General features: G+C 46.9%; 1 protein-coding gene across 2 annotated transcripts in view; it reads right to left on the bottom strand.

The window, feature by feature from the left end:
• The window catches only part of TRANK1 (tetratricopeptide repeat and ankyrin repeat containing 1), a 338849-nt gene that overhangs the window by 274129 nt on the left and 51665 nt on the right, over window positions 1-13055 (bottom strand). For both annotated transcript variants that reach the window (XM_082258385.1, XM_082258386.1), the window contains exon 4: window positions 321-447. In XM_082258385.1, coding sequence (XP_082114511.1) covers window positions 321-447 — 127 coding nt within the window. The remainder of the gene's footprint in view (window positions 1-320; window positions 448-13055) is intronic.

The following is a 13055-nucleotide window of genomic DNA, read 5'->3' as shown; positions in this document are numbered from 1 at the left end:
TCTCTACTTTACAAAAAAATAAAATAAAAGATAAACCTTTTGAGGATTTTAAGAAATTATTAAGCCAAAAATGCAGATCATAAACATGTGCACAAAAATGTAAAAAAAAAACATTTTTTTAGCTACTTACTGCCTTAGTTACAAGACTTGAAAAATTAATGGGAATTCAATACTACCTGTAGTATAAAATTCTAGGATGAAATCAGTGTCATTACATACAAACTTCTGTTTTTTTATTAATACACATTATAAGTATAAGCATTTACAATTCTTTTGATACAATACAAAGCAAGCCAATAAAGACAATCAAAAAAACATACCTTAGCAAAAGAAGGTTTAAAATTAATGCTTTGTGATGCTGAAAAACATGCCTCTTCCCATCTTCTAAGTTTGAAAAAGGCATTAGCATGGTTATTCCAAAGTACTGCCATTTGATCACTGTAGTCACTGAAAGAATACATTTAAAAATGTAATATTTTTTAGATTTTTCACGTTTCTGACTGGGTCCTATACCGACAACTTTCCCACAATTTGTAAACAGACAGCAACAAATTAGAAATCTGCTTAGAACCAATTAACGAGGTATTACAGTTGTGGAAAAAAACATTTTTAAAAAATCAGCAGCTACAAATACTGTAGCTGCTGACTTTTAATATATAGACATTTACCTGTCCAGGAAGCCTGCGATGTCGGCACCCCAGCCGATTTTTGGATCGGCTGCCAGGTGCTGCCCCGCCATTTACTCTAAGAGAAACTAGCAATGAAGCCTTTCAACTTCACAGCCAGCTCCCTAATACGCATGCGTGCTGCGCATTGTCATTGGCTCGGCATCGGGGGAAGAAGAAAGGGGACAGAACTTCAGAGAGACGGCGCCGCGGTGCTGTCTCCCGAAGTGGGGAAGGGTGCCTGTAAAAAAAGAAAAGGTGCCAAATGTGGCACTGGAGGGGGGGAGGAAGCAGACGAGCGCAAGTTCCACTTTTGAGTGGAACCCCGCTTTAAGGATCAAGCCTATTTGTTTACAAGTTAAAATCAGTATTTTACTTAAGTAAATTACTTAGAACCCCCAAACATTATATACATTTTTTAACCACTTAAGCCCCGGAAGATTTTACCCCCTTCCTGACCAGGGCCTATTTTGCGACTCGGCACTGCGTGACTTTAACGGACAATTGCGTGGTCGTGCGACACTGTACCTAAACGAATTTGACGTCCTTTTTTCCCCACAAACAGAGCTTTCTTTTGGTGGTATTTGATCACCTGTGCGATTTTTTGATCATGCGCTATAAACAAAAAAAGATCGACAATTTTGCAAAAATAACAAGATTTTTCACATTTTTTTTTATATGAAATTCTCCAAAAAAAAATTAAAAAAAAATCAAAATTTAACATTTTAGGCCAATTTTTTTTTTTACCATATGTTTGGTTAAAAAAAAAAAAAAAAGTCGCAAAAAGTGTATTTTGATTGGTTTGCGCAAAAGTTATTGCGTTTACTAACAAAGGGAAAGATTTTTGTCATTTTTTAATTGTTTTTTTTTTTAACGAGTAATGGCGGCGATCTACGATTTTTTTTGCGGGACTTTTGGGGGTACCAGTGACATTACTACAGTAATCAGTGCTATACATATGCACTGTTACTGTAAAAATGACACTGGCAGTGAAGGGGTTAACTTTATTTGAGAAGGAGGGGTTAAGTGTGTCCCTAGGGACGTGATTCTAACTGTGATTGGATGTGGCTGTGTGTGTAACAGCAGAGATCTACGGTTCTACATAGCAAGACCATATGATCTGTGCTGTTACACAGGGGAGAATGACAGACGGCTTTGTTTACACTAGCCGCCTGCCTTTCTCCCGGTGTAACCGGCGATCGCGAGTGAGCGGCGGACATCGGGTCTGCCGCGTGCGAGCGGGAGCGCGCCTCCAGCGGCGCGCGCTCGCTCCCTAGAGCCTCACAGGCTAGCGACGTAGATCTACGTCGCTTTGCCTGTGAGGGGCTGACTGCCGACGTAAATAGTCGTTAGGCAGTCGGCAAGTGGTTAAGCAAATGCTCTGGAGAATAAAATGGCGGTCATTGCAAAATGTGTTGTCACGCGGTATTTGCACAACAGTCTGATAAAAGGCAACTTTTTTGAAAAATACATTTCGCTGAATTTCAAAAAAACTAAACAGTAAAGTTAGCCCAATTTTTTTTAAAAAATTGGTGATGTCACACCAAGTAAATAGGACCTAACAGGTTACGGTTTAAAATTGCGCACACTCGTGGAAAGGCAAAAAAGTACGGTACATAAAAATATCCTAAGGCGGCACTTCAAAAAAAATGTAACGGTTACCAGTTTAGAGTTACAAAGGAGGTCTTTTTCTAAAATGATTGCTCTCGCTCTGATGATCGCGCCAATACCTCACATCAGTTTTCATTTGCGGCAACGACTTATGTATGCGTTTTGTTTAGTGCGCGAGCTTACTGCGACAGGGGCGCTTTCAAAATAGTTTTTTTACTGTTCATTTTTTTTTTTTAAGCACTGCTTTAAAAAAAAAAAAAAAAAAAGTCTGATCACTTTTATTGCCATCACAAGGAATGTAAACATCCAATGTGACAGTAATAGGCAGTGACAAGTACTCTTTATGGAGGGATCTCACCCCACACCCCTCCACTGCACTTCAAAGTATTCAAAATGGCGAAATCTGCATTTTTGAATACTGACAGTTTTTTTAAATCGTTGCCATTGGCAGCCGGGTAAACCGGAAGTGACGTCGCTTCCGGGTACATGATCAGAAACCCGATCAAAGCCAAATCCGGCTTTGTTTGGGACTCCAACCAGCCGGCGGAAGTGTTAGCTGGTTGCTCGGGTCTCCCAGTGGGACGGAAGACCAGGGCAGAGCAATGGAAGGGGGCGGGGGGGGACGTCCCCTTCCACACGCTGAGATAACGGCCGTGCGGATGCTGAGCCGCATCGACTGTTATCTTCTGAAAGCCGACCACCGGCTCTAAAAAAAAAAAAAAAAAAAAAAAAAAAAAAGGTACCTGCAGGCATCATCCCGGTACAACCACTTCTGCAAGCCAACCGTACACGTCGGTTTGCGGGAAGTGGTTAAAGTGTTTCTAAACCCACCACAGTAAAATCAGTCTGTATATCCTTTTCGCTGAGGTGCACTGACAGACACAGCTCCATGTCTTCTTAGGCCCTTGGGCTTATGCTGCTCTCTATTCAGGAGTAGGACTAGGTGGAAACAATTTGGCTACACCCCTAAGGCAGTCCCAGGGGGTATACCATCACTTTCTGCTATAGGACTTCAGTTTGTAACAAGCAGTGTCAGAAGAATACATAACCCAACAGAGGGGCAGGTGCTGTGTCCGGCAGTGAACCACAGAGAAAAGGATTTTACGTTAAGACAAAAATACAGTTCTCTTTCATTCACAGACGAACACAGCGACATTTCTTCTTAGACCCTTGAGATGTCCCAAAGCAGTGTCAATATGAGGGGTCGGAAAAGCACAGTAATACTTTTAATTCCCAACAAGGGCTAAACATAGCCAACCAAGTGAAACAGGAGCTCAACCAAGAACTGGAGCTCACCACCAGGAAAAAATACACCCTTAAGAAAGACAGGAGCCTCTGCAACTGCAGCCTGCAAAACTTTGCAGCTGAACACAGCATCCGAAAATGCAAGTACATCCACCTTATAAAACTTTATAAATGTGTGTACAGACGACCACGTGGCTGCCTTGCACACCTGTACCACTGACGCCTGATGAGGGAAGGCCCAGGAGGATGGCCGCCTTGCACACCTTAACCACTGATGCCTGATGAGGGAAAGCCCAGGACGCACTAAGCACCCTTGTAGAATGCGCCTTGACAGGGAAAGGAGGAACCTGACCCTTAATGGAATAGGCCTGCACCACTGTCTGGCTGATCCATCTGGAAATGGTCTCAGCAGATGCGGCCTGCCCCTCACGAGGTCCATCCGTAAGAACAAACAAAAAAAACGGATTTCCGAATCGACTTAATCTCTGCCAGGTACACTCGATTACCCGAATTTCATCTAGGGCATGTAGAGCAATTTCTTTAGGGTGTTTTGGCTTAGAAAATAAGGACGGCAACACAATATCTTCATTCAAATGAAACCCCAAGACAACCTTAGGAAGGAACGCCTGACAGGGTCGTAACACCACTTTGTCCCTGGGAACCACCAGGTAAGACGACTGACAGGACAATGCAGCCAACTCAGACACCCTACGTGCGGAAGTAATAGCGACCAAAAGGGCCACCTTCTGCGACAGAGTGAGCAGAGGAAGTTCACAAATATTTAAAAGGAGGCTTTGAAGTACCGACCATACCAATTTGAGATCCCACTGAGGAACCAGGGATCACACTGGAGGAGCCAGATGGCGAACCCCCCTCACAAAAGTGTGAACCAAGGACTTCGCTACCAACAGCCTTTGACAAAATATAGCCAAGGCGAAAATCTGGCCCTTGATGGTGACCAAAGCCAAACGTTGATCTACTTTAATCCGCCTGCCAGTTTTACACCCCGGGAATGTGCATGACGGAGAGGGCTGCAACGAATCGCTCTGCCCACCTTAGAATGTCGGCTACCTCCAAAGCCACTAGAACACTTGTTGTGCCCCCTTAGAGACGGACATAAGCCACGGCCGTTGCATTGTTAGATTGAATACGCACTGGATATCCCTGAAGATGATCCATCCAATGTTCCAGGTACAGTCTGATCGCTCAGAGTTCCAAGACACTGATCAGTAGTCTGGACTCTTCCAGTGTCCAGATCCCCTGAGCAGACAATTTGCCGAATACGCCTTCCCAACAAGACAGGCTGGCATCCATGGTGGCCATTGTCCAATACAAGGAGAGGAAAGATCTGCTCAGGCGAAGCGCCAAAGAAAGAAGCCACCATATTACGGACTCCTTCGTTCCCCAGCTCAGCTGGGTCTGATTGCCCAGAGACTACGGATTCTTGTCCCATTGAGCCAGAATCTCCCTGCAGGGACCTAGTATAGAGCTGTGCAAACGGAACTGGCCCAGCACCCGCATGCAAGTCCGCAGTGGTCACCATCTGCTGGACAGCAGGAGACAAATTGCAGCCTACAGTTTCTGGACTTTGTCCAGAGGAAGGAGCACTTTGGCTAAGGCTGAGTCCAGAATCAGACCCAGATAGTCCAGCTTGTGGACAAAACCAGGAGAAAACTTCTGAAAATTCAGAATTCAGTCAAACTCCCTCCCTAGTGATTTCCAGGTTTTCCACCAGAGCAGTAGGAGACAATGCTCGCTGAAGGAGGAAGTCCAAGTAGCCCAGTACTACAATCCCCCATTGGAATAGCAATGCTGGCACTGGGGAAAACACTTTCATGAAGACCCGAGGAGCCGAGGCGAGACCAAAAGGTAACGCCACAAACGGATAATGCTCTTCTTCCATGGCAAAGCGGAGGAAGCGCTGGAAAACGACACATTGGAATGTGAAGATAAGCCTCCTTGTTGTCAATGGAGGCAAGAATATCAACCTGATGCAGTCAAGCTACCACCGTGCAAACAGACTCCATTCTGAACTTCTGTACCCGCACAAAGCAGTTCAGCACCTTGAGGTTCAGAATTGGACACACCATGCCCTCCTACCAGGGGACTGTAAACAGGTTTGAGTAAAACCCTAAAAACGTTCCGAAGTTGGAATCGGGACCATCAAAAGTGAAAAGTAAAAGGTCTTGCATTGCCCCAAAAAGAGCCTGCAAGCGGACCAGGGATGGTCACACGCCGGAAGGATGAAAATTTAAGGTTAAAGAACAAAACACGATCTTGTAGCCGGACCGCATGACCTCGTGGACCCACCTGACTTGTACCATGGAAATCCACGGGTCCGGGAGCCAGCGAAGACGTCCCCCCGCCCCAGATACGGGTGAGGGCACATCTTCCTGCTGAATGGGCCTTGTCCGTGGATCTGGAAAAGCCAGCACTAGACCAAGTTTGATTGAATCCTCCAGAGGTGGCCCTAGAGGTGGCCCCGAAGGGCTCTGATCCCTTGTCAGTGGACCCTGAGGGACGAAACAACTTCTTATGAGCCGAGAAGAAGGGCCCACGATTACAACGAGGGTCCTTGCCCTTAGTAGCCTGTGGAAGAAAAGTACTCTTACCCCCCTTTGAGACATTTAATGTCATCCAGGGTAGCTCCAAACAGGCGAACTCCTTGAAAGGAAAGATCAGTCAAGGCCTTTTTAAAAGTCTGGTCCACAGACGCATTTGTGCCAAAAGACACGCTGAAGGACCACTGCCGAAACAGAGTCAAGCCACTAGGGGAGCCGCATCCAAAGAGGCATCACAGATAAACTGCAGCCCCTGGACCAGCTGGTCCGTCAGCTCAGCAAAGGCAGGGGAGAGCTACTCCCCCTCTAGGACACGGCCCAAAAGCCTAGCCCATTCGGTCAGAGTCTGTGACACCAGGGCAATGGTGAATATCGGCCTCAGTGCCAAACCAGCCAGGGTGTACATATTGTGGGCCACAGCCTGTGCATTCCTGTCACCCGGGTCCTTAAAGGCCAGGAACTTTTTAACCAGAATCATAGTTGCCTTGTTTAATCTTGAAATCGGAGGGTCCACCACCGGTAGAACAGTCCACTTCTTAAGGAGGGACTCTTCATTGGGGTATCGCCTAGCAACTCACTTAGGGACCCCAAGGGGGCGCTTTGGTTGTCCCCACTCTTTAGTGACAGTTCTGTCAAAATAGGAGGGGAAGGGAACTCCTTTGCTGCTCTGGATGGCTTGTGAGTGCCAAAGAGAACATGCGCCTCTGTTGCAGCCGCAGCTGCGTGCGCCAAATATAGGTCTCAAGCACAGATACAATCCGTGCCTGCATCAGCGCCTTATCGTGCACAGTTGCAGAAGCGGAGGAATTATCCTTACTATCTGAGGATTCAGGGCGCATGGTCGCAGACCCAGAGGGGTGACCCAGGATCAGGATCTGAGGAGAAAGAGGAGGTAGGGGAAGCCGGGGGGGGGGGGGCGGTTTATGCCAGCCCATCGCCCAAAAGCCACATCCACCAGGGACACAAGGGACTCCAGGACAGCCATCAGTGCATCGATAGATGGGACCTTGAGGGCCCTGCAGCCCCTGAGAGGGGTTTAGGTGGGGAGGTGTGCTCCAAAGCCTCCATTTATCACCAGGGGGACCCCACAAAAAGTGTAACACACTGCTAAGGGACAATCCCCACTGCTCTGGCAACACCACCCAGTAGCCAGTCATAGAGCACCAATCGATCTGCAGAAGAGAGGGAGAGGACCCCACCAGACTCACCACCCCGCACAAACCAGGCACTGCAGCCACAAGGAGAATCTGCACTGCACGAGTGGCGATCAGGAAAACCTACTGTTAGTACACTGGTAACGGTCTTTTTTTCCAAGCCTTCCAGGACAGCCCAACAGTGAGAGATGATAGGCTCCTCCTACCAGAAACACAATCAATTAAGATTAGTTAAAAGGCCCCACCCTTCCCTCAGGCCCTCAGTTGTAATAAAGTAACTTCCACAACCATTTCCGAGGGAAGTGTTCTAATAATTCTATAGGTACTTACCACCTACATTTATCCATATTATCATACACCCTATTAACAAGGGCAGGTAGGGGGGGCGTCCTGGAAGGCTCGGAAGAAAAGACTGTTACCGGTGTACTAACGGTAGGTTTTCTCTCCTTGTCTTCCAGGACCGCCCAACAGTGAGAGGATAAAAAAGATCCTTTTTGCCTACCTTAGGGTGGGACCACTGCCTGTAAGACCTTTTGGCCAAAGGCTAGGTCTTGTTGAGACAGTATATCGACACGGTAATGCTTCAGGAAGGTGTCATGACTAGACCAGGTGGCTGCAGTGCGGATTTGTTCCCATGATGCTCCTGCCATTTCGGACCAGGATGTAGCAATGGCTCTTGTAGAGTGCGCCTTCACCTTAGTTGGAGCAGGAAAACCTGATAACTTATAAGAGGTGGTAATTGCTTGCCTAATCCACCTAGCTACTGAAGGCTTAGAAGCCTGTAAGCCCTTTCTAGGTCCAGAATGAAGGACTAAAAGGTGATTTGATCTCCTGAAGGTCTTTGTTCTTTCTAGATATGTGAGAAGAGCTCTTCTTACATCAATACAGTGGAATTCCCATTCTCTCTTATTTTTTGGTTTGTCACAAAAAGATGGTAGAATTATCTCCTGCGTCCTATGGAACGAGGATGCTACCTTAGGTAGATACAGGGCATCTGGCTTTAGCACGATCCTATCTGGGAAGACCACCATAAAAAGGTTCTTTAATGGAAAGATCCTGTAGATCAATTCTCCTAGCTGTAGTGATGGCTAGCAGGAAAGCTACTTTTAACCACTTGCCGACCGCCGCAAGTACATATACTGCGGCGGTAAGCCCCTCACACGCAAAGTGACGTAGGGGTACATCACTAGCCTATTAGGCTCTGGGGAATGAGCGCGCGCTCCCGCTCGGTCACGGACCCCCCCCCCGCGAGTGTGCCCGGCGGACCAGATGTCCGCCAAGCACTCGGGATCGTCCGTTACACCGGGAGAAAGGCAGTCGGCTAATGTAAACAAAGCCGCCTGTCATTCTCCCCTGTATAAGAATAGTGATCATACAGTTCTACTATGTAGGACCGTTGATCACTGTTCTTGCAGCTCAATCCACAGCCAATCACAGTTAGAAACACGCTCCTAGGGACACAATTAACCCCTCCCTCTCAAAAAAAAGTTAACCCCTTCACTGCCAGTGTCATTTTTACAGTAACAGTGCATATGTATAGCACGGATTACTGTAGTAATGTCACTGGTAACCCCAAAAGTGTCAAAAATGTCAGTCAAGGGTCCGATCTGTCCGCCGCAATGTCGCAGTCCCTCAAAAAAAAAAAAAAAAAAATAATCGCAGATCGCCGCCATTACGTGTTAAAAGAAAAAAACAACAAAAATGACAAAAATCTTTCCCTTAGTAAACGCAATAACTTTTGCGCAAACCAATCAATACGCTTTTTGCGATTTTTTTTTTACCAAAAATATGTAGCATAAAACAAATTGGCCCAAAATGATAATTTTTACATTTTTTGGGGGGGGGGGGGGGGATTTCATATAAAAAAATGTGAAAAATATTGTTATTTTTGCAAAATTGACGCTCTTTTTATGTTTATAGCGCATGATCAAATACCACCAAAAGAAAGCTCTGTTTGTGGGGAAAAAGGTCAAATTTGTTTAGGTACAGCGTTGCACAACCGCGCAATTGTCCGTTAAAGTCACGCAGTGCCGAATCGCAAAATAGGCCCTGGTCAGGAAGGGGGTAAAATCTTCCGGGGCTTAAGTGGTTAAAGACAAAAAAATGTATGAGATTTCCTTTAAAGGTTCAAAAGGGTCCTTAGATAGCACCTCTAGGACCCTGTTCAGGTCCCAAGGAGGGAACCTGTCTTTTGTAATAGGGGTAACCCTTTGCCTAGCCAACAAAAATCTTTTAACTTCCTCGCATCCGCGCTACAGCCTATATACGGCTGCAGCGCGGACTCGAATTTTCGGGAGGCCGTTTTTAAACGGCCTCCCAGAAGCAGGCTCCCCGCGCGCTCCCGCGAGCGCGCATCGGGGAGAATCTGTGTCGGCCGTGTCCCTTGGACACAGCCGATCACAGATCGCGGTGAATGGCCAATCACAGCGGCCATTCACCACGTGATCGGACCATCCAATGAGAGATGATCTCATATGTAAACATATGAGATCATCTCTCATCGCCGGCGCTCCTTCCTCACACGGAGCCTGCAGTGTGAGGAAGGAGGGGGAGCCGTCAGCCGCTGGGGACACAGAGACATGTAATCAGGGCACTGATCACCAGTGCCCTGATTACTAAAAGGTAAAAAAACATACACATTGCCCCCAACAGTGCCCACAGTGCCCGCCATCAGTGTCCCCCATCAGTGCCCACAATCAGTGCCCATAGTGCTGCCAGTCAGTGCCCATCAGTGCCTGCTCATCTAGGCACTGATGAGCACTGACTGGCAGCACTATGGGCACTGAGTGTGGGCACTGATGGTGCCGCCCGTCAGTGTCCATCAGTGCCATCCGCCAGTGCCCATCAGTGCCGCCTCTCAGTGCCCATCAGTGCCGCCTCTCAGTGCCCAGCAGTGCCACCTCTCAGTGCCCAGCAGTGCCACCTCTCAGTGCCCAGCAGTGCCACCTCTCAGTGCCCAGCAGTGCCACCTCTCAGTGCCCAGCAGTGCCGCCTATCAGTGCTCATCAGTGCCGCCTATCAGTGCCGCCTATCAGTGCGGCATATTAGTACCTCCTCATCAGTGCCCATAAGTGCCACCTCATCAGTGCCCATAAGTGCCACCTCATCAGTGCCCATCAGTGCAGCCTATCAGTGCCCATCAGTGCCGCCTCATCAACACACATCAGTGAAGGAGAAAAATTTATTTTCAAAATTTACTCGCAGAAAATAAGAAAAACTTTTTTTTTTTTCAAAATTTTCTGTATTTATTCTTTTTTTTGGAAAAAAATATAAAACCCAGAGATGATTAAATGCCACCAAAAGAAAGCTCTATTTGTGTGAAAAAATGATAAAAATTTCATATGGGTACAGTGTAGCATGACCGCGCAATTGTCAAAGTGTGACAGCGCTGAAAGCTGAAAATTGGCCTGGATGGGAAGGGTGTTTAAGTGCACAGTAGGCAAGTGGTTAATTAACGGCTCTTTTGCCAAACTGGAGTCCAAAAAGATTGAAAGAGCCGCTATCTGTAACTTAAGGGTGTTCACCGCCACACCCTTGTCTACTCCATCTTGCAAAAATTCCAGAATCATGGGAGTAGAGGTAGAAGCAATATCATTTTGCTTCCTCCAGGCACATCATTTTTTCCATACTTTCAAATAAATTTTTCTAGTGACTATTTTTCTGCTCAGTAAAAGTATCTACCACTCTATCTGAGCATCCCTTTGCTCTAAGCAATTGGCGTTCAGTAACCAGGCTGTCACCTGGAAGAAACCTGGGTTCTGGCACTGTACTGGTCCCTGAGACAGAAGGTCTGGGGAGACTGGGAGATGTCAAAGACAGGCTATGGACATGGCTTTCAGGATTGGGAACAATGACCTTTTGGGCCACCAGGGAGTGATCAGAATTAAATTCAGATCCTGCGTCCTGCTCAATTTCTGGAGCACTCTGGGAATTTGCATCAGAGGTGGAAAGGCGTAGGCCAGATTGAACTTCCAGGGCTGGGCTAAGGCATCCAGCACGACCATTTCTTTGGACCTGATTAAGGAGAAGAAGTTCTTCACATTTTTGTTCAGAGCTGAGGCAAATAGGTCTATCTCTGGTTGTCCAAACCTCTCTACTACAGACTGGAAGACTTTGGGATTCAGTGCCCATTCCCCTCCTTTAATGCTGTAGCGGCTGAGAAAATCTGCCTGCGGGTTGTCCTTTCCCCTGATGTGGACAGCTGCTAGTGAGATTACCCTGCCTTCTGTCCATCCCAAGATGTCTTGGGTCAGGGTAAGGAGAGGTCTCCATCTGGTCCCTCCTTGTTGGTTCAGGTAGGCCACTGTTGTGGTGTTGTCTGATAATATCAGAAACTCTCTGTTCCGTATGAGTTTCCGAAAGGCTTTTAGGGCTTTTCCTACTGCCTTCAGTTCTCTGAAGTTGGATGAGGCTTGGGCTGTTCGTTTGCCCCATATTCCCTGGGTTTGTGCCCCCTCTAGGTGGGCTCCCCAGCCTCTCGCACTGGCGTCTGTGGTAATCCTTACCGGGTCCCACTGACCCCATGGCCTGGCTTCCGCTAGGTTGTTTGAATTGGTCCACCATTCCAGGGAGGTCTGTACCTGAGGAGTGAGGACAACCATTTCGTCTAGCGACTCTATTCTTCTGTCCCAAGAGGACAGGTGGAAGAACAGCAGTTCTCTTGCATGCAACTGTGCCCAGACAATGGCTGGGATACTGGCTGACATAAGGCCTAAGATCTTTAACACTTTTCTCCTGGGGCAGGATTGAGCATTCTTTAAGTCTAAGACTGCCAAAACTATTTGTTCCCTCTTCTCTTTGGGAAGAAAGTGTTTCTGTGACACCGAGTTCACCTGAAATCCCAGGAAGGATTGTACCTGTGTTGGCACCAGGGACTATTTTTCCCCAATTTATAATCCATCCTAACTCTTGTAGACAAGTTATTACTTGCTGGGTGTCTGCCTTTAGTTGGGCCTCTGTTTTTGCAAAAACCAGCAGGTCGTCCAGGTAAGGGATTAGAGCTACCCCTTGGTCATGTAACCAAGCCACTGCTTCCACTAGGGTCTTGGTAAAGATTCTTGGACTGGAGGTTAGTCCGAATGGTAGTGCCCTGAACTGCCAGTGAGAAGTTCCTTCCTCTGTCACTATTGCAAACCTCAGAAACGGCTGATGATCATGGTGAATAGGAACATGCAGGTACGCATCTTTGAGGTCCAGGGTGATCATGAACACATCTTTCAGTAGGTTTTTTACTGAGTGAATTTATTGTATAGAAGGAATTTGTTTAGGTTTCTCAAGTTTATTATCAGGCGATGCCTCCCTGAGGGTTTTGGGACCACAAACACATAGGAGTAGAACCCTTGGAAAAACTGCTCTTTGGTACTGAGATGATTACCAGTTGTTCTGCCAATTCCTGAATCCCTAATAATAGGGCTTGTCCTTTTTGAGTTCCCTTGGGGACATGTGTAAGGGTTACTGTTGGAGGGGGTATTGATGCAAATTCTAGTCTGTAGCCTTCTTTTATAGTGCTGCGGATATATGGGGAGACTTATCTTTTCCCAGCTGGAAAGAAATTGGCTCAGTCTGCCCCCTACTTTGACTTTTAAGTCATTTTTATCCTTTGCAGCTGAGGTGGAAGGAAAGGACACGCTATTTCTTGATCTTTCCTTCTGAAAATTCCAGCTCTTTGAAGGTTCCCTTTTCCTTCTTTGGTGTTTATTATCCCTGGGGCCACGAAAACATTTTCTGTTAGCTTCTCTGGGCTTTGTGGGAAATTTCTTTACTTTTTCTGAGGCTCTGGAAAGGACATCGTCCAAACCTGGACCGAATAGAAGGGTCCC

This window comes from Pelophylax lessonae, assembly GCF_965119305.1.
Source record: "Pelophylax lessonae genome assembly, chromosome: 5".
NCBI classification, from domain to species: Eukaryota; Metazoa; Chordata; class Amphibia; order Anura; family Ranidae; genus Pelophylax; species Pelophylax lessonae.
This window is presented reverse-complemented; position numbering and strand designations above follow the sequence as displayed.